Source organism: Bactrocera oleae, chromosome 6 (genome assembly GCF_042242935.1).
Source record: "Bactrocera oleae isolate idBacOlea1 chromosome 6, idBacOlea1, whole genome shotgun sequence".
In the NCBI taxonomy this organism is placed as follows: Eukaryota; Metazoa; Arthropoda; class Insecta; order Diptera; family Tephritidae; genus Bactrocera; species Bactrocera oleae.
Genome location: NC_091540.1, coordinates 34,747,541 through 34,770,317, shown reverse-complemented (window position 1 = coordinate 34,770,317; position 22,777 = coordinate 34,747,541). Strand labels below are relative to the sequence as shown.

Sequence of the window (22,777 nt, the reverse complement as noted above, 5' to 3'; positions counted from 1 at the left end):
TTCAGCTGGAATGACCGGAAACTGTCTGCGTTCTATGGTTATTTGCTCATTTCTCTTGTATTGGAATGATCGGGCCACGCTCATGATTGGTGTCCAATCTGCATTGCGACTGTGAGGCTGTTTGGAACGTGCAAAGCTTCCAACTCTTGATTCTGCGAATTTTATCCATAGTCGCACTACTGAGCTTTCAGATCTATGTGATTCGGAATCAACCTGCATTAGTTCCCCCGTAGCACCATTAACGAGACCATAACTTATGCTTATGTTGACTGTCACCATATAATTGATCGAAGTCTTGAGCTGCAATGTATAAAGCATTCCTTGTGTTTCCGATGACTTAAAAGACTTCACAGCTTCTAAAATGTTTGCCCTGCTGCGTTCTGTTAGGGAACTTGACTTAATTGTATCCTTCGCAGTCGAAATGAACTCCTCGGTCATCGTGTTCGCCAGTTTAGTTAAATTACTGCAGAGTAACACCTTGGCTGTTTCGGGGTAGGTTCCTGGTACACTAATAGCTCGCAATGTCAACGATTGATATATAGTTGTTATAAGCCGACTCTTGCCCACTCCAGCACCGCCTCCGACATATTCGAAGAAGATTTCCCTTTTACTGACATTGTGCATTACATGACCAAAATATTCCCTCTGTTTGCTGTTAAGTGCCTGCACCATTGCCAGTAAATGGTCTTCTAATATTAGAGGTGGGAGTTTAATTAATCGAACCGCCTCTTCCTCTTCCTCTGTATTGTTGTGCTCTTGAAAAACATTAATGTCTCCTGTTTGCTCTGGAACGGCTAGAGCTCTAAATTCGGGATCTAAAAGTTGTGAGGCAGCTCGACCATCAGCTGTTTCTTCCGCTGTGACATGAAGGTTTTCCAAAATCCGTTCTAGTTCGTTCGATGAAAATTTGTCATATTTGAGCTTATTCAGCTCAATTTGCTCCTTGTGTGAATTGCAAATACTCTCGACGTCGTTATTTAATAAGTCTGTTTCCTCATTTCTCCATGGATGAAACATCATGGCGGTTTCTCTGAAGAAATCGGCTCTTGAACTTTCTACGCTAAAACGTTTCCAACGCAGAATAAGGGCTTGCTTCCTTTTCCTTAGAAATCCTGATCCATCCTTTAATGCCATTGGAAGTGCAGCTGTCGTGTCATCCTCGTTCTCTACTTCGTTGTATTCTTCGTTATTATCAGAAACATTTCTGCTTGTTTTGCAAAATCTGAACCATGCTGCAAAATCTGCTAAGCATAGTTCTTCCAATTGATCGGGCCTTTGGAGTAGTGCTCCAGCACACTCGGCACATATATGTCCGTAGAGTCCTCCTGTAAAGCATTCAATTCAAGTCGGGGCTTTATCATCCTTACTCGGTTGTTTGGATGTGATGTATTTATAAATATTTCCCCATTACTGGCTTCTGATAGATGCAGTCCCAAAATATTATAAGCTGCTTCTTGAGCCGATATTTCCGATCCATTTACAAATTTGTTTCCGATGTGCTGCAGTTTTCTTTTAATGGAGAAATTCCCTGCATTTGTTTCCTCCATGGCTTGTCTCAATAATGTTGATACTCCTCTATTGGATTTATTTATATAATTAATGATATGGCTGCAGCAAGCGTATGCGTCCAGAATGAATTGAATGTCCATATTTGCTCTATGCAATTTAAGGATATTTTTATTATAGGCATTTAGAAGCCTGTCTGAAAATTTTCTCTTTAGGAAAATGTGTGGCTTTTTTACAGATGAGCGAAGAGCAAGCTTGTATCCTTCATAGTCAGTGTTGATTCGCTCATCCGCCAAAAAATTTTCGAAGCAGTTCAACCGTATTATTTCTTCCTCTGGGAGATCCGTTAGAGTTAATAGTTCCTGTATTTTTTGGAATTGAGCTTTGTGTTGCTCAATACCTTCCTCATTCTCCAGAGGGAAAAGTATTTCTGTCCGTGGCATCGGCGGATATGGCATGTTGAATCGGCACACTTGATTTCCATGTAGGTCTCTTAGGCAAGCTCGACCATGTCTGTGTTTTTGATACTGAATGAATTCCAGTAAGTCTAAATCATCCCCATCGGTTGTGATGTGTCGATCGATGAATGTTTCAACATCATTTGTGTTGGTGATTCCATCACTTTCCAATTGTGGTGCGTTACTTAGCCAGTACATGCCATGACAATGTGGTGATCCCCTATGCTGGAATTCAATTCTGTAGTAGTAACGGACTACTAAATTCTCTCCAAATAGCCCGTTTTGTAATAATTTTAGCATTTTGCGGAATTGTTGAAATACCTGGAACATGTAACTGGATCTGTTCTTATCAGTCTCGCCTTTTCAGAGCTTGATAGAGCAGTAGCTTCCTCTTCCGAAATGTCTACTTTATCCACCAGTTTCTTCAATATGACTAACAACTCAGGCCATTTTGTTTCTGCAGCAGACATTGTGATAAAAAATGTTGGCAAACCAAACTGGCGGATCATGGCTAAAACTTTCTTCTTTTTAGCCTCCCAATGTGCAGGTGAGGATCGAAGTCCTTTGAGTACATGATAGCCTTCATCATGCTGGATAAGGTTGCTGACAAAATTTTCATCCCTCACATTTGCAGCAGTTATATTCCTCGATCCAGACTTTTTACGCAGGCAAATGGAAATTGCATTTTTAATGCGCTCCAACTCGTAGAACTTATAAATATACAGGAGCACGTCCACGCGCACACAACGCCGATCATAGCGTCGAATTTCAGAACGTGCAATTTTATTATAAGTTGTTGTAGTTGTCCTCTTTTTTCCGCAGTAAATCGTTGGATACGACAATTCCTGAGCATCGTCGTCGGTTGTAACGTCACTTGGGCATCTACCTTGTCCTGGTGCCATTGCAACCCTTTCAATAGATCGATTTTCAACGGGTTCATTGTCCATTAAAGTCTCCTGACCACCTGGATTTAAATCCTCGTCCATTTCAAGCGGTACATTTTCCTGACGGGCATTAAGAAGGTCTCTTACTTCTGCCTCATCTGCAGGATCCGCAATAAATGGCACAGTTTCCTCGTTTCCAGCATTTGCCAGCCAATCACTTGACATTTGGATATTATGCATGACGTAGAGCTCTGTACCCAGCAGATAGTTTAGTGCCTCCAATATTTTTGCTGGTCGCACTGTCTCCGTCATAAAATTTTGCTCATATTCCAATCGACGTTTCAAGTGCACTTGAATAATATGGCTGTTATCAAATCTTCGTGGAAGCATGGTGACTGCCTCTACAACTGAAATGGGGATATTCACCACTGCTCCACGAATAGCACATTGTCGTTCATATCCTAAGGAGATGAAGCGCATAAATGGGATCCTCGGTGATATCAGTCTCTCTTCTAGACACGTTAAATCCTGAAGGCATTCCGGAATATCAGGAAACTCCAATCCTTCCGATAGGCAGATATTTGGTATCTTGCCCTTCCTAACAATACGATAGCATGTGTTGCAAAAGTTGTACATTTGGTTCGAAGACGGAAATTTTGATGACAGATAAAACACTTTTCTAGCATCTTCTGAGGGCGCAAATTTTGTTGAAGTCTGACATTTTTCTAGTTTTTTCACTTGATGAGGGAACCAAGTGCCACTGCAACAGACGCATATTTCAGTGGGTCCTTTCTTTATCAACAATGCGTTCATATCAAAGATATTGGCAGCTCGACGTTGACGTTCTTGTTCTTCTAGCTGTGCATCAGGAGAAAGTTCACGACGTCTTCTTATATTCCTCCTGGTTTGCTAGTTGTTGCCTGGTTTGCTGGCGGGTCACTCTTCTTTGAGAAGAATTTAAAATTTGCTCACGACGTCTTCTTATTGGATCTTCTCGACGACTTCTCCTCAATGCTGCATCCCATTGTGATGCGCTCCTGCTCCGCTGCTCTATATTCCGGATTGGTTCTCCTATTTAAATGTTCCACGGTGTTGCGTTCCTGCTCTTCAGTTCTATATTCCGGATCCAAGCGCCTGACCGAATGTCCTATTGTGGCGCGCTCCTGCTCCGCTGCTCTATATTCCGGATCCAAGCGCCTGTTTGAATGACCCATTGTGTTGCGTTCCTGCTCTATATTCTGGATTCAAACGTCTATTTGAATGACCTACTGTATTACGCTACTGCTCTTCAGCTCTGTGAAGTAGGTTCTGTCGTCTAGTGGAACGTGCAGAACTATCACGAGTTCTCTCCTCATTGCGGTACTCCAAATTTGAGCTGCGTAATTCTGCAATATAGTCAGCGTTTCTTTGTCTATTATTTCCCAAATTTTGACTATATTGTCGTCGGCTTCGATTCAGAGCATTGCGACGCCTTTGTTCCTGCGATTGCCTAGATACTCTTGGCATTTTCAAAAATTATTAAAAAATATTATACAAATAAAAAATATACTAAAATATTAATAAATTAAGTAATAATAATATAATTAAAAGACTGCGTATTATTTAAAAAAAGGATTTTTTCGTTGATTTTGAAAGTTATTTTCGTTATTGAAAGTTTAAGCTGCTCGCGTAAACTGAAGTGATCCGATGCGTTGGGTCTTATTTATTGAATGTTTTAGAGCCCGACTTCACATCTGTAAACTCTTTTGCCCTTCTTGGTATCATCAAGCAACTTTCGTAGGAATACTAATGTGTTAATTACAGAAAGTGCATTGTAGAGCTTCTTTTTTACCTAGGTTATACTTTCTACCTAACTTGCAAACTATGTTTACTTCCTACCTACTCTTCTACCTAGGTTTTGTTTTGTACCTACCCATCAGTTAATTAAGTAATAATAATATAATTAAAAGACTGCGTATTATTTAAAAAAAGGATTTTTTCGTTGATTTTGAAAGTTATTTGCGTTATTGAAAGTTTAAGCTGCTCGCGTAAACTGAAGTGATCCGATGCGTTGGGTCTTATTTATTGAATGTTTTAGAGCCCGACTTCACATCTGTAAACTCTTTTGCCCTTCTTGGTATCATCAAGCAACTTTCGTAGGAATACTAATGTGTTAATTACAGAAAGTGCATTGTAGAGCTTCTTTTTTACCTAGGTTATACTTTCTACCTAACTTGCAAACTATGTTTACTTCCTACCTACTCTTCTACCTAGGTTTTGTTTTGTACCTACCCATCAGTTAATTAGGGTTTTAAAACTGAATAATTATCTTTAGATAGTTCTCTATTATTATTAATAAATAATAATATATCTTGAATAATTAGGGATTTATTTATTTTATGGGTAATTAAATAATATTTTTGCTCCTTACTCTTATGTATATATTCTTAACATAATTTTCTACTTTACAAATTTATTTAGATCGATCAGTTTGTACGGCAACTATGTGATACAGTAGTCAGATCAGAAAAATTTCTTAGGATATTTTATTGTTACCGTGGCCAATAATCCATGCCAAATTTGATCAAGTAATTTTAGTTGAAATATTAACGCGTTAACTACAAAAGGGGCATTATCGAGGTTTTTTTTACCTAGGTTATGTTTTCTACCTACGTTTCGAACTATTTATTTCCTACCTATTATTCTACCTAGATTTGGTTTGTACCTATCCATCAGTTAATTAGGGTTTTAAAACTGAATAATTATCTTTAGATAGTTCTCTATTATTATTAATAAATAATAATATATCTTGAATAATTAGGGATTTGTTTATTTTATGGTTAATTAAATAATATTTTTGCTCCTTACTCTTATGTATCTATTCTTAACACATTTTTCAACTTATTGTCCCAATTAGCTACATGTCACACTTTACTTTTGGCACAAGCAAAACAGTTTTTGGCAGATATAAGATAATTTTTATTGAAAGCTCAAATTGGACAGTATAAATAATTAATTAATCTGATTTGTTTATAATATATTATTTGTAAAGTGGTTAAATCTGACAGCTGTATGCTATAGTGGTCCGATCTTAACAATTCGTTCGAAGATTGAAGTCACATCTTAAGCAATAATCCATACTAAAAACTTCCATACAAAAATTTATTTTGATCGGTCAGTTATAGCTGTTTAATATAGTGGTCTGATATGAACAATTCGTTCGAAAATTGTAGCGATATCTTGGACAATCATCATCCATGCCATATTTCGTGAAGATAACTTGTCATAAACAATTTTTTTCATATAAGAACTTTATTTAGATTGTCAGTTTGTATGGCAGCTATATGCCATTGAGAGAAATCAATGCCAGATTTCGTGAACATATTTTATCGAATGAACAATTTTTCCATGCAAGAACTTGATTCCGATCGTTCCGTTTATATGGCAGCTATATGCTATAGTAATCCGATGTGAAAAATTTCTTTGGAGATTGCATTACTTCTTCTAGCAAAAACTTATGCCAAATATTGTGAACATATCTCGTCGAATGAAAAAGTTTTCCATGCAAGCACTTGATTCCGATCGTTCAGTTTGTATGGCAGATATATGCTATAGTGATCCGATCTGAACAATTTCTTCGGAGATTGCATTACTTCTTCTAGCAAAAACTCATGCCAAATATTGCGAACATACCTCGTCAAATGAAAGAGTTTTCCATGCAAGCACTTGATTCCGATCGTTCAGTTTGTATGGCAGATATATGCTATAGTGATCCGATCTGAACAATTTCTTCGGAGATTGCATTACTTCTTCTAGCAAAAACTCATGCCAAATATTGTGAACATACCTCGTCGAATGAAAAAGTTTTCCATGCAATTACTTGATTCCGATCGTTCAGTTTGTATGGCAGATATATGCTATAGTGATCCGATCTGAACAATTTCTTCGGAGATTGCATTACTTCTTCTAGCAAAAACTCATGCCAAATATTGTGAACATACCTCGTCAAATGAAAACGTTTTCCATGCAAGTACTTGATTCCGATCGTTCAGTTTGTATGGCAGATATATGCTATAGTTATCCGATCTGAACAATTTCTTCGAAGATTGCATTACTTCTTCTAGCAATAACCCATGCCGAATTTCGTGAACATACCTCGTCAAATGAAAAAGTTTTCCATACAAACACTTGATTCCGATTGTTCAGTTTACATGGCAGCTATATGCTATAGTGATCCGATATCGGCGGTTCCGACAAATGAGCAGCTTCTTTGTGAGAAAAGGACAGGTGCAAAATTTCAGATCGATATCTCAAAAACTGAGGGACTAGTTCGCGTATATACAGATGGACGGACAGACAGACGGACATGGCTAAATCAACTCAGCTCGTCACGGTGATCATTTATATATATACTTTATATGGTCTCCGACGTTTCCTTCTGGGTGTTACAAACTTCGTGGCAAAATTAATATACCCTGTTCAAGGTATAACAAATAAATTGCCATAATTGCTCCACAATAAGATACAAGACTGTTATTTGTTATACAGGATCACATTAGGGAGGGGCATCTGCAGTTTAATTTTTTTTTAATAAGTGGGAGTGGTCCCGCCCCTAATAGATTTAATGTGCATATCTCAACCGCCAAGCTATAATAACAAAATTTACTGAGAGAAAGATTTTTTAGGTGACAACCCCGCCCTCTGCCCATAGGTACAGTTAAAAACTAATAAAAGCGCGATAAATCAAGCACGAGACACGTCAGAGACATTAAATTTTATCTCTGGGATGGTACGAGATAACTTTTTAGGAACCGCGTTCAAAATTAGACAGTGGGCGTGTCACAACCAACTTCGGCACATAACATAATTCTCATATTTCTATGTTATAGTGCGAATAATGGGCGAAATCGGATTACAACCACGCCTCTTTCTCATATAACAACATTTTAAATTCCATCTGATTCCTTCACTTTCCACTATGCAAATCAAGCAACAATGATTGTATCGGGGTAAGCCTTTGCGTGAATAATGCGTTTAAAGTGTGCCATCTTGTGACCAAAAGTTGTCTAAATCGAACCAAAACTGTTCAAGCCCCTAAGTACTAAATATGTGGACCGCAGTGCCTATAGTTGACTTTTTACTGAAAATATCAGTCACTGTGTAAGATATACTTATAATTTAAATTCATATGTATAATAAAATAAATAAATGAATGAATATAAACTCTCGATAATAGTATGTCTTTGTGTCAAAAATGGGTTGAGTCGGATCAATACTTCCTTTAATATAAAATTTTGCCAACCCCTGAAGTATTGCAATTTCCCGGGCTTTGATCCTTACAAGTTGCGAGAGTATAAAATGTTCGGTTACACCCGATCTTAGATCTTTCTTACTTGTTTTAGTTAACTTTTACTATTTAAATTTGTTGCATTACATTTCAATATACGAAAATACTACGAGATTATGATTTGTTTGTTTACACCAAAACGGCGATTTATTTTAATAATTTTAACACCCACAAAAAAGTGTCAACTGTCACAAGCAAAGTTATGCTTTTCTGAGCTGAAAACCGCAAAACAAAATGTCGCTGTTAAGGGCAACCAACGATTCCGAATGTAACTGTTCATAACAGTTGAACCGTTTGGAAAATAAAAATTAAAATTAATTAACTTTTTGTATAAAATAGGTTTGGTCACACTCACATAAATATGAAATAATAAGCACCGTTATTTACTGTTTTCTACTTGATACTGTGTCATTTCGAGCTTTTGAATTAGAATAAAATGTTTTTGCAACCCTGACGTTAACTGCAATAAAGCGCTCTCGTATCAAGTTAGTTAAACGATGAGAAAAACACATCCACAAAATATATTTGTTTTTTGTTTTTATTATTATGGTTCATGCAAGATTACACTACAAAGCCTAAAATACAGACTAGATATACATAATTGGGTGCTTAGTAAGGCAGTTTACAGCTAGTTCAGCTGTTTCTATTTTTAAACCACAATTAAATGAGGTTGTATGCGGTATAAACTCTTTAATAAAAATAACATAAAATAATTTTTATTTAATACTTTAGAGCTAACAAGGCTTTAAGATTTTCTCAAAGTCGAATTTGGAAGCGTGATTGAGTTTGAATTTCACCCATGAATTAATAAAATAGGATATTTACTCATTTGCTAGGTTCACATACAAGATTACGACACTCACCATGTTGTATCATAGTTGGAGTAACGAACTCAGATTGTTGGTAGATAGGAGAAAAAGAAAAAATCAAAAATTCCCTATTATGTTATAATATTTATACATATTTTGAATAAATATGTATATCTTTTGAATAAAGTCGTTTAGTCCTAAAAAGAAAACTATTATAATAGGTATATTAACATTATCGGTATTATTTCTTCATTGATATTTGCTATGGTATATATTTCAGTTTTTCGTAATAAAAATATATACATGCAATAAAAAAAATCTCTCTCTGCCAATTACATTTAACCGAACGCTTAGAAACTTTGTACATGTCAATAACGTAAAATAGGAATCTCAAACTCCGCGTGACCCATATTCTGCCTAAAATATTGGGCATGCGAAAGTTGCAGCATTTTGCTGTCTAAGCGAAGTCCAAAGAAGTTTCCGCGTCGTTACATAACCACCGATGAAACATGGATCCACTGGTGCATACCAGAGATCAAAGTGCAGTCGAACAGCAGACGTGCTCTTAAAAAGACAAAAAGTGCCCTATTGACCGGTTAAATGATGCCAAGGTTCTCCGGTTTCACAAGGTAAGATGTCCACCAACTGTAGTCATCTGTAGATGAGCAAAATGGTCACAAGATTCTATTTTACCGAATTGCAGAAAAAGCGCTCCCGTTTAACGACGAAAAAAGTGCTCTTTCAACATGACAACGCACCGGCTCATATCTACAATGTCGCCACCGTCAAATTGTTCGATTTAGGCTACGAAGTGAAACCGTATGCCGTGTCTTCTCCAAAATTTTTACTTTCTTTTTATAAAATAAGTAATTATCATACCACAATCGTTTGTTAATAAAAGTTTTTATAAAAAAAATGCTATATATGGTATTTATTATAGAAGGATCAAATCTTTTTAGAGCTAGTTTTAAGAATAAATTCATTAAGCTTAAATCAAGGGTTTGTAAGGAACACCCAGCTAGTGCTTAAAAATGCAAGTTATTTAAGTTTAGTTAGTATTTAAAAGTTAGTTGCCATAATATCTTCAAAGTACTGAATAAGAGTTAACTTTACTTCATACTGCACTAATTTTAAATTTTGGCATTCATTATTCAGCATTCCTATCGTTATTTATCGTATATGTTCCATGAATGCGCATTCACGGGGAATTTAAACTTCGCTTCATAATATATTTTATTAAATATGTTTTCATAACTTTGCACCTCCTTTTTTCCACTTAACTGCACTTATTCAAACGTGTCGAATGGCCAATTAAATCAATTTAACATACATTTAATTAAATGCCCACACATTACGTTCCTTGCTGTCCTTTGACATGTTCCACCATCGTGGCATATAAACAAGCAACGAAACCACAAAAAAATGTACCAACTCACGCAATTCATCACCTATTCAAATGACAAAATTTCACGTACCCATTTTCCTTCCAACAATTGTAACAAACCACAACAAAAAACATTGCGCTGAAAAAAGATTCCAACTGATTTTTTTCCACATTCGTCTCTCACCGCAGATGTACACAACAATAATGGCGGTGGCAGTAGCAGCAGTAGCAGTAGCGGTGGCACGGTGGGCATCAAAGCGTCATCAGCAGCTGCAACGGCAACATCCATGGCGGCCGCCGCCGCTGCCGTAGCCGCCTCAGTGGCGTCAACCACATCCTCGCCCGCGTCAGTAAGTCATCTCGGCCATCACCATCATCACACACATCATCATCACCATCATCCAAATGGTGGTCTGTTGGCCGCGGCGAGTTTGGGCGGCATGGGCGGTCTCGGCATACCGGTAAGCTGTGCCGGTTTGCGTAGTGTGGCGAGTGGTCTCAGTGGCTTGACCACAGCTGGTGGAGTCAGTGTGGGCATTGGCAGCGGTGGCAGTTCGAGTGGCAGCAATAGTAGCGGCGGTCTAACGAGTGCGCTCAGTCTGCCGCCGGGGCATGTGCCAGATATTTGCCCAATCTGTGGTATAAAAATTTCGGCCGAAGAATGGAATTCACACTTTCTGACCGAACTAGACCGACTCTATAAGTTGAGCTCGGGTATGGAACGTACGAATTTACAGGCATCTTATATGTTTGCGCCGCCATGTCCGGCGCAGGAGAACGCCATACGCACCAGCCATAATCGTTGGGAGGTGAGTGTAGTGTTACTAATGTATTAAGAACAAAAGTTCTGTTACTTAAAATTTCTACATGCCTAAAAAGTTACCAGTATATTTAATATTGTCAACTTTATTTCTAGACTTTTCAGCGCATACGCAATAATAGACAGAATCGTCTCAGAATAAAGGGACGAAAACGGAAATATGGCAACGATTTATACTTCATGGAAAATCTCTTCTGCAATTCCTGCCCGATATGCAAACGAAAATATGCGATTGAAGCCGGAAAGATGCCACCCGAGGTGAGTTTCTATCACTCAAGTTCTCTCGCATTAGTTTCAATAATATTGAGAACCTAACAGATCGGAGCTATCGTAATATCTATTTCTCTCGTTCTTGAATAGTTTTCATAGACTTTGAGTCCCAAAATAAACCTCTAAACCTTGACCATCCAACTAAAAATACTTATTAAAGGAAGCCTCAGTGATTATAAGTTTGTAAGAGCATATGGTTTTGCCACAATACTAATCACAATATTGCAAAATTAGAAATAAAGCCCTTTATCTAATAAAGTTCACAGCAATTAGTGGTTATTTTTACTAAAAAATTTGCATTTAAAGAACATAATGTGTACTAAGTTGGTATTTCTTTTCTTTCCGCTTTAAATTTTATTGCAGGAAGATACCAAAATGCAGGAAGAAATCGAAACGGTCGACGTTGAGAGTTGTAATGACGATGTGCCCGATTCCGGCTCCGAATTGACGACGCACTCTCAACTCAGCGTGAATAGCATGAGCCACGGACATCATAACAACCTTACGACATTGAGCAGCAATATGCATAGTAGCAATAGCCAACCAGGAAAACTGGACGGCATCTTATATAGAACAGCTTGTGTAATAAATAAGGACACGGGAAGTAGTGAGGATGATTTGAATGCAACCAGCACCAGTGGAGGAGGTAATATAACGCAAACGTGGAATCAGGCGCAACACCATTCAGCGCCCACGATTACAGCGCAACAAGGACATATCAGTGGTAAGCAAGTTTCACGAGTTACGGGACTTAAAAAAATAAGGATTTGTAATATACGAGAGTTTTTATAGTTGTTTAGTATTCAGATGGCGAAATTCATCCTCAGGATGAAGATATTAAGTTTTAAATCAGAATTGAGCGATGCATCGTCTATCAGATCGAAAATTTTTCCGGTAAAAAGTTTCTTATGGCACCTATTTATAGTGACACGATCTGAACAATTTATTTGGCAATTACACCATAGTCTTCGACAGTAACCCGGTGAAGATACCTCGCCAAATGATAAAATTTTCCATGCAAGATCTTGATTCTGATCGTTCAGTTTGTATGGCTGTTTTATGCAATAGTTATTGACGGTTCCGACAAATGAGCAACTTCTTGGAAAGAAAAGGACGTGTGCAAAGTTTCTAATCAATATCTCAAAAACGGAGACTAGTTCACGTATATACAGTCAGACGGCCATGGCTAAATCGACTCAGCTTGTCATACTGGCCATTTATATAGCATATATATTACAGGGTCTAATTATTTTATAATTATAATCATTTTCCCTTCGTATAAAATTTCGACCTATTAAATAGCGATTTTTTTAACCTAATGTGATCGGTAAAACAACATCGGCTTGAAAGTCTATTAAAGTAATAAAATACTACTAAATAGCTGAGAATTAAAGAAAATTATATTTAAGGATATATTCCTGAAAGATTCGTTTATTTAATTAGAGAGATGGCCTTCGTTGCTGACTATATTGTCATTACCCCGTAGATGACAAGAACGGAACAAAGCAAGACTCGTTCGTTAGCATTCGTCCTCTACGAGGCTAATAACCAACGTAATTGTCAGAAGAAGAAAAAGAGGTAAAATGGCAAAAGTTCTAGTTTTGGGTCAATAATATAGGAAAGTTATCAAACACTTGGCCAAATCCTGGGAAATAGACTTAATATTTTGAGGGCTGCACAAGCTATTGTTAACTAACAATATCGAAATATTGCATAGTTTAGTCGTATTTTGTTGAAATCAAAGTCAATATTTCATGCAAACATATGTTTAGCCACAAATAATTTACATCTTAACCTATTTATAAAACCAAAACTCTCAGAAAACGAATTAAATTTTAGACAAAACAATTATACTAGAGCTGAAAAACTATCAATAGCCGGAATACTTGATAGTTTCGATAAATTAAACAAGTACTTTCGATAGTATCGATGGTCTCCCCCCTTGAAACCTACTTACTTTTCGCTGCTTTAAATTAAGAGGCCTTGGCTTTGTACACTTCATTTTTATGAAATAATCTTTGGATTTATTTATAAAACTAAACATTAAAAACGACGGAAAATACAAAAAAAATAAAAACTCCTTTGTTGCTATAGTTACTTGTTTAGTTATAAAAAGGTAATTTTTTTAACTTCCCGCTAAGAAAATTGAAAATTTTCTAAAAATCGGGAAGATATTGGTTTCACCCCATTTTGCAAAAATCGAGTTCTCAACAGATCTCGACGTTTTGAGGGTCGAGGAAGCTTCCCCGAACATTTCTACGATGATGTCCGTATGTCTGTATGTATGTGTGGATGTATGTGTGTGTGTGTGGATGTATGTGACCCTCTTATAACTTTTAAACGGCTCAACAGATTTCAATAAACTAAACGGCATTCCAAAGGGTTTCATTGCACTTGAATTTCGTGTGAGTTTGGACCCAATCGGACCAGTAGATTTTGAGAAATCTCAAAAATAAAAATTTTGAAAAATCGTGTTTCTTCCAAACGACTTGACCGATCGACACCAAAAACTAATCAGTTCTAAACCTTGAAGAAACACATCGTTTGCCGCAAACCGGGTCGAAATCGGTTGATTTACTTGCTATATATCGAAAACGAAAAATTTCGAAGAGCTCAAAAGCAGTGAAAAAAGCGAAATTTGAACGTTAGCGTATGAAATTAGAGGGAAGTTGCAGGGATGGCCCTTGAGGCCAACCGTTTTCCACATTTTTTATACAACTAATACTAATGTAATATGAGATCAAAAAGTGTATACCTAAACAAGTAAAGAAGGGCTAAGTTCAGGTGTAACCGAACATTTTATACCCTTGCAACTTGCAAGGATCAAAGCAGGGAAAACTTTATATTAAACAAGGGTGTTAGGAAAACTTTATATTACAAGTGAGGTATATATATACAAGTAATTAAGTTCTAAGTTCGAGTGTAACCCAACATTTTATACATTCGCAACTTGCAAGGTTCAAAGCCCGGGAAATTACTTCAAGTGTTGGCAAAATTTTATATTAAAGGAAGTATTGATCCGATTCATCCCATTTTTGACACAAAGACATACTATTATCGAGAGTTTCATTTATTTATTTTCTTTTTTGTATATGAATTTCAATTATATATCTTACACATTGACCGATATTTTCGGTAAAAAGTTAACTATAGGCACTGGGAACCACATATTCAGTACCTAGGGGCTTGAAAGGTTGTGGTTAGACGTAGACAATTTTTGGTCACAAGGTGGCATACTATAAACGCATTATTCACGAAAACTTTTACCCCGATACAATCATTGTTGCTTGATTTGCATACTGGAAAGTGAAAAAATCATATGGAATTTCAGATATCTCAACTTTTACTCAAGTTACAGCTTGCACCTAATGTTTTTAGCATCTCTATCGACGGTGTGAAAATGGGTGAAATCGGGTCACAACCTCGACCACTCCCCATATAACATTAAATTTAATCTCTGGGATGGTATGAGATGAATTTATAGGAACCACGTGGATTACAACCACGCCTCTTTTCCATATAACATCATTTTAAATGCCACGGGGTAATAACCAACAAAATGGTCTGCTATTAGGTTTGAACGAAGCATTCATTGTACATTTTAATATGACCAAACTGCAACTTTGTTAAAATACTTTCGAAACACTCATAATTTTCGTACCTGTATTATCTTAGTGACGTCATAACTACCTTCGCTGGGCTCAGTCGCTCATAATTTCATGTAATTTTGGTATAGGAGAATCTTTAGGTAAAATATCAACTTTGGTAAAATACATACAGTCTGCCGTCCACTGGCTCTTAGACTTTTAATGCTGTTCTCCTATCAGATATTAGCAATCTAACATTCTTTCCGACTTAGTAAAATTAAAATTAGTTAAAGTGATATTCGTTTATATACTCTGCAGGCAGACTAATGTCTATGGGTGTATGTATGAGTATGTATTGTATATACCCTACATACGAGTATGTATACTGTGAAACTCGATCACAACAGTTTGTTCACATAATGTGTTTCAATTTCATAATTTTATTCTCCAAAATCAGGAGTGCTAAATAAACGGCGTTTATTTACAATTTTTATTTTTCTACGCATTTTTCGCAACATTCCTTCTAGCGCATCCAACACTTACTACTTGCGAATGAAAAGATGATATTAATCATCCCTGCAAGCTACCTATCGGTTGAATTACCGGATAATTACCCAACAGCGCTATAAGAGATTTCTGTTAAAGTTTCACAAAGCCAAATTGACAATTCTAACTGAAACTCTTGTGAACGTGGGATCGTTCATCCCTTTCTTATACATTGGGCTTATGAGTGTGTGTACGTTAGTTTCTTCAATGTATTGGAGTTTCCGTGGCCGTGACGTGTTGGGATGTCATCCAAAATTATGGCACAAACAGTCAGTGACGCAAAGCCGTGGACCGCGTCAGCTGAGACGACCTAGAGCGCAATGTAAATGAACAGTCACCACCGCTTCTACCGTCCGCTTCATATCCGCGAAAATTGGATTTTTTCCGTAGAAACGAATGAGCTGAGAGTGAGAGTGCAATCTTTTGCAACGCAGGGTTGTCAATTTCGATATTTTGTAGTAATTAAAAAATAAACTTGAATATATTTGAAATATTCTTAAAATAACTCAAACTCACAGTCGAATACATTTATTTATAAATAGGTAGACTATTTTTAATAGTTGGATTTTAGTTTTGAGCTTTTACATTAAGAAAAATTATAACAAAAAAAAATAAATGTGTGAAAAATCGTGTATACAAATAGAGCAATGGTAAAATGAAAACACAAGAGAATAACTGATTTCTGCGTTGCAACTACGGGCATAACTTTTGACGAATTGGGTTTGATACGGGCGGTAAGTACGGAAGGGAGGAATGTCAATGACTTTTGTGCTATTAGACTTTACATTTGGTATCACCAGACTATATCTTTATGTTGATTTATTAAATGAAATTTTGCAATTTATGAAAATTGTTGATAAGTCTAGTTAAGGAATAAATCATCGATAGCCAAAATAAACTATCGATAATGATACGAAGATAAAATTATCGATACTATCGATAGTCCCATCGATTATTTTGCAGCTCTAAAATATCTCTATATTGATTCTATATGTATGTACATATGTATATGATTTATTTTTACCTACTCTCACCACCAATTACAGTGAAAAATGTCAGCGAACTGTCATCGACAACCCATCACTTCTACAACGCGGACTCGTGTGGCGCCGCTGATGAGCGCTCCAGTGGCGGTGCTGCGACCGTCGTCAATTGTAACGGCAATGATGTTGCTATAGAAACATGCAATGCCAACGACAGCGACGAGGACGTCATTGTCGATGACGATGATTCTATTAAAATGACGAATCTCTGCAGCATCAAAAAACGAAAGTTCGATGAAACGGTAGTTAGTAGCCGGTAGGTAGACAATTAAGAGCATACACAATTTTTTAAACATAAATTATTTGCTTTTCCTAAATTTATTTGAATTTTTTTGTTTTTGCCTTAAAGGACTTCGGATAATCACTCGCCCATGGTCGAACAGGAGCGACCTCGTTCGGAGCCGCAAGTGACCAGCACTGAACCAAACATTGACATTGCTAATAATAATAATAATAACAACAATAATTCCAAATACAGCACCTTCGAGGACTTACGCGCTAAGCAGCAACAGCAACAACAAACAGAGGCAGATAATGCGCAAAGCATGGGCGGTATTAGTGGAGGTGGCCGCGGTGTTGGTAATGGTGCTAGCGGTGGCAATTGTGGCGCTCATACAAATTTAATGGCAACGGCGCACACGCAAATGGACTTAAAGGTGGGATTTAGTTCGGATAATAAACCGGACGATGAAAACAAATGTTTCATTTGTAAGGTACGAATAATTTGAGTTTCTGTCTTCCGTCTTGATAAAAAAAGATTAAATATAAAAAAACGCTGCACTAATATCTAAAATACTCGCTGTCTCTTTAATATATTGTATGTACTACAATTTCCATTTGCACATAAAAATTCTTATATACTCACCTACATACATATATATGTATGTTTATATATTCATATCTATGTACATGTGTTCTATATCAATGTTTCGCTCTAATTTTTTACGGAAGTAATGCAATCACAAAATTTGTCTGTTCTTCTTTTTAAGACAGGTATAAAGGATTTTGCAACGGAGTCCTTCTTTCGCGGACGGAATTTATATTTCCATCAAAGTTGTGCCAATGTGATGAGTAGCTATCGATTGAGTAAAGACTTGCAGCAGCAACAGCAGAATCTGATACAACAACAACAGGAGGTGCGCAAATCGCCATCGCCACAACAATTGGTGAATCTTTAAGAATTTAATCAACAATCACAAACACATACATAGTATAATATACATATACCGTTACACAAAACACACACGAAACTCGCTCGTATATTTGAAAAATGTTATTTTAACTGGAAAGCAAAACTGGTTTGACGAATAATGAGGCGCAAAGATGTTAATGCACACACTAGGGATGTTCTAATAATTTTAAGATTTTTAATTGGGAGTCATACCAAATTCTTATGATCAAATCGGACAAACCCTTGTCCTTTTGTTTAAAAAATAACGTATAGTTCAAAACAAATATATACATACTAGATAAAACAATATACCATACTTATTAGCATTGACTATAAATCCTCTTTAACAATTAGTTGTTTGGATCCTAAGGAGCGGACGCAAACTCTTTGTGCTCAGTATCCAAAAAGCAATTCGAAATTTCAGAGGAGCTGAATTTAAAAGATGGGAACATTGGGCTGTAGCGTGGTATTTCGCATTATTTGGCTAGTTACTGGTCATACGAAGATGTACAGATTTCAAGTTTAGTCTGTTCATCCGTCTGTGTGTATATAAGAGAAGTACTCCCTCAATTTTGGAGATACAGATCTAAAATTTTGTACACATTCCTTTCTTCCCAAGAAGCTGCTTATTTGCCAGAACCGAATTTGAATCACTACAGGACATAGCTCAAAAAAGTCAGAATTAAGTCCTTTTATTGGCAACTTTTTTATTTGATAAGATATTTTCACGAAACTTTGCATAGCTTATAGTTCAAGGCAGAGCTACAGTATCCGAATATATTGTTCAGATCTGACTACAACTGCGTATAGGTACCATACAAACTGTTTGATCTAAATCAAGATAAAGATATTTTTATACCCTCTTGTGCTATAAGAAATGCTCCTGCAAAAGGTAGAAAAGATTCGGTACAGTATAGCAGTACAGCTAATATTCTTTCTTGTTTCTCGATATCAATTTTTATACTCTCGCAACCTGTTGCTACAGAGTATAATAGTTTTGTTCACCTAACGGTTGTTTGTATCACCTAAAACTAATCGAGTTAGATATAGGGTTATGTATATATAAATGATCAGGATGAAGAGACGAGTTGAAATCCGGATGACTGTCTGTCCGTCCGTCCGTCTGTCCGTCCGTGCAAGCTGTAACTTGAGTAAAAATTGAGATATCTTTAGGAAACTTGGTAGACATGTTTCTGGGTACCGTGAGACAGTTGGTATTGCAGATGGGCGTAATCGGACCACTGCCACGCCCACAAAACGCCATTAATCAAAAACAAATAAATTACCATAACTAAGCTCCGCAATAAGATATAAGACTGTTATTTGGTACACAGGATCACATTAGGGAGGGGCATTTGCAGTTAAAAATTTTTTTTAAAAGTAGGCGTGGTCCCGCTTCTAATAGGTTTAATGTGCATATCTCCTAAACCGCTAATGTTATAATAACAAAGTTCACTGGAAGCAAATTTTTTTAGAACCTCTACCCACAGTGTGAAAATAGTTGAAATCGGGTGGCAACTCCGCCCACTCCCCATATAACGGTACTGTTAAAAACTACTAAAAGCGCGATAAATCAAGCACTAAACACTCCAGAGACACTAAATTTTATTTCTGGGATGGTATGAGATGACTTTATAGGAACCACGTTAAAAATTAGTCCGTGGGCGTGGCACAGCCCACTTTTAGGTGAAAACCCATATCTTGAGATGTGCTTAACCGATTTCAACCAAATTCGGTACGTAACATTCTTCTCATATTTCTATGTTATAGTGCGAAAATGGGCGAAATCGGACTACAACCACGCCTACTCCCATATAACACCATTTTAAATTTCATCTGATTCTTTCACTTTCCACTATGCATATCAAGCAACAATGATTATATCGGGGTAAAACTTTGCGTGAATAATACGTTTTGAAGTATGCCACCTTGTGACCAAAAATTGTCTAAATCGAACCAAAACTGTTCAAGCCCCTAAGTACTAAATATGTGGACCCCAGTGCCTATAGTTGACCTTCTACCGGAAATATCAGCCAATCCACAAAGAAATCTCAAACGAGTTTACCATTTGACTTTGCGAGAGTATAAAATGTTCGGTTACATCCGAACTTAGCCCTTCCTTACTTGTTTTATTTGATGACTTCCATTAACAAACAATATTTATTTTGAAGAGATTAAATAATACCATTGTTACACCAGGAAATCTTTTATCCAGTTCAATATTTTTCCGCACACGCTTTAATAAAACGACATTTAAAATACTTTTAAAAAATGCATTGTTAAACATAAGAACATCCGAACATCCCTAGCATAGATATTACATAACCAATCAAAAGTTTACAGTTGTTTTATCTTAGTATTAAATCTTAATTATGTATTTCATATACATACATATACTAACATTGTAATAACTAGCTGCATTTTATTTGAATAAATATTAAATACAATTCTTATTTCTTATTTAGAAAAATATGATTAATTCATCTTTTTTCACTAATTCTAATATTTAAATAATTGTGTGCTATAGTTGTTAAATATATATCTGTATACATCATTAGATTAATACAGACGACATATTTAGTTTTAAGCAGAAAGTGTATCTAAAAAGAAAGTGTAATTACAATTTAATTTATTGAATAGTACTGAATAAATGAAAAAAAAAACAACTAACACATTAAAAGAAGTATAAATTGAAAATGCATCGTTGTTTATTTACTTAAATGTGGATGGAAAAGATAAAATAAAAATATTGTTTTATGTACATGAATGTGTTATTATGTTAGAGGATTGCTATAATTTTTCGCATAATATTTCGAGAGAATTATCAGTGATTATAGATCACTTCACTATAGATTTTAGTTAATATATGTACTTACATATTTGAAGTAGCCCACAGTGAAAATTTGGGAAATATTGCGGTGTATTTCTCGTAGTCTCCTTTTAACTCAATACACTTCAGTATTTTTTTCTGTAATTTTAAAAATTCGGCCTAGCGGAGTCCTGTGGCTGTAATCACACCTTGTGAAGCTGTTTCAACTGTTTTTTGGCCTCCGGACGTGCAACTCATATACCTAATATAAAGGCGAATTTTCGTGCTGAATCCATGAATTTTCTGACCACAAGTCCGGTTGTTGACCACGGAAAAATTGCTTCACAAAGATGCCTAAAAACGGCCAAGTAGTATTCCTTTTTGACCGTTTGATCTCGTGAAACAAATCTAAGGTCAACCACTCTACGGCAATCAAAGAAAACGGAAAGCCGCACTTTGATTTTGACGTGATTTTTTCGGAGCACCATTCCGTAAATTGTTGGACAGTTTCGACGTCATATTGATGAACCCACTTCTCCTCACTAGTAATGATGCGTTTAATGAATGCTGAGTTCTCAGCACCAAATTCAGTAAAAAAATTTTTCGTCGTAAGCAAACAGCTGCCAAACATATACTAATTGCCATATGGAGATCAAACTTTACACGAACATAAAAATGGTACCATTCTTGGAAAAAAAAATGGATTCGGCTTGCGCGCGCAGTTTGAATGGACCAGTCCAAGTCAAATTTAATATGATGGTCCATCTAAAGTATGGTTTTGACTAAAAAATAAAACACACGTTTTTCTGATGTTTTTTCATTTTCCGTTTTGCAAACAATTAACTGAATTGATTGATTGATTGATATACAGTTATATACATATATCTAACTCTACATATATACACATACATATGTATATACATATATCGATTAGATTTAAGTGTTGCAAACAACCCTCAGGTGAAAGAAAACTATTAAACATAATGCTGAAGTATAAAAAATCCAAATTAAATAAATACTGAATTGCATCATTATCTATTATCGAGAAAAATTTTTAAAAATATGTACTTATACAAGCTATACTGTTTTATATTAATTTACATAAAAAAATCTTTTTTTTCGCGCGCGGGGACGCGAGTTTATTGAGTCACAACTTTAGACTGATTACAATAATTTCTTAAACTTAAAATTAAACCTAAGTCACATTGCCGCTGTCCTTAAAGGTGTTGTTGACTCAGCATTTGCACAGATGCACTTGTGTTGTCATTTGTCGGTTACCCGTGGGATACTGCTTACTGTGCAAGTCTCACCTGAAGCTTTAGTTTTTGGCAATAAAGCTTTATAAGTCAATTCCAGAGTATGTGGCGTTAACTCCTCCTCCTTTAAAACATGCGGACGCTGCACCTGACACCGTTCGGTGAGCTGAAGCAACTCTGAGGGCTGCGGTGCAGTATGCTCTAGCCAATACCTTACGCCGGTTTTCCTTTTTTAACACATCTGACAAAATTTCTGCTCCGTATAAAAGGACGCTGATGGTCGTGGACATTAGAAGCTTTCTCTTTTCTTGGCTGGGCCCCCCTATATTGGCCATTAGTCTGCTGGGTTAGGAGGTGATTTTCGCTGCTTTTCCTGCGGCGTGCTGGACTTGTACCCAGAAAGTTAATCTGGGGTCCAGTCTTACGCCTAGATAGTTCACCGCTTTTTGTGTTCTTAGAGTGTCCGTAATCGTTTGCATACTTATTTCGAGAGGTACATATGTGCTTATTTGTTAGCAGTAGTAGTTCTCTTTTCTCTGTAGCGAGCTGGAGGTTGTGTGAGTCAAGCCATGTTTGTGTCCGTATCATGAACTGGTTTATCTTTCTTCGCGCATCTTCTGTGTCTCGGGCTGTAATTATTGCTGCAATGTCGTCCGCGTAGCCAATTAGGTACGATTCGTCTGGCATTTTGAGTTTTAGTATGCCGTCGTAGTTGATGTTCCACAAGTCTGGGCCTAAAATGGATCCCTGTGCAGCTCCTGACGTAACCGCTATCTGTCGTGATCCCTCTCTAGTTTGGTACAGCAGATATCTATTGCTGAGGTAGCTCCACACCACAGCTCTGAGGTAGTTGGGGATTTTAAAGTTTTTTTCAAGAGCGTCGATCATGTCCGCCCATCTAGCCCTGT

General features: G+C 36.6%; 1 protein-coding gene across 3 annotated transcripts in view; it reads left to right on the top strand.

Annotated features, from left to right (window-relative positions):
* The window catches only part of tey (teyrha-meyrha), a 65,494-nt gene extending 46,691 nt beyond the window's left edge, over positions 1 to 18,803 (top strand). The window contains exons 4-9 of one of the 3 annotated variants that reach the window (XM_070111347.1): positions 10,557 to 11,176; positions 11,284 to 11,445; positions 11,821 to 12,181; positions 16,637 to 16,889; positions 16,983 to 17,289; positions 17,623 to 18,803. In XM_070111347.1, coding sequence (XP_069967448.1) covers positions 10,557 to 11,176; positions 11,284 to 11,445; positions 11,821 to 12,181; positions 16,637 to 16,889; positions 16,983 to 17,289; positions 17,623 to 17,811 — 1,892 coding nt within the window. In that variant the 3' untranslated portion in view covers positions 17,812 to 18,803. Of the gene's footprint in view, positions 1 to 10,556; positions 11,177 to 11,283; positions 11,446 to 11,820; positions 12,182 to 16,636; positions 16,890 to 16,982; positions 17,347 to 17,622 lie in introns of all 3 variants that reach the window. The other 2 variants (XM_036370776.2, XM_036370778.2) reach the window with 2 other exon arrangements.
* Positions 18,804 to 22,777: the final 3,974 nt, after the last annotated feature.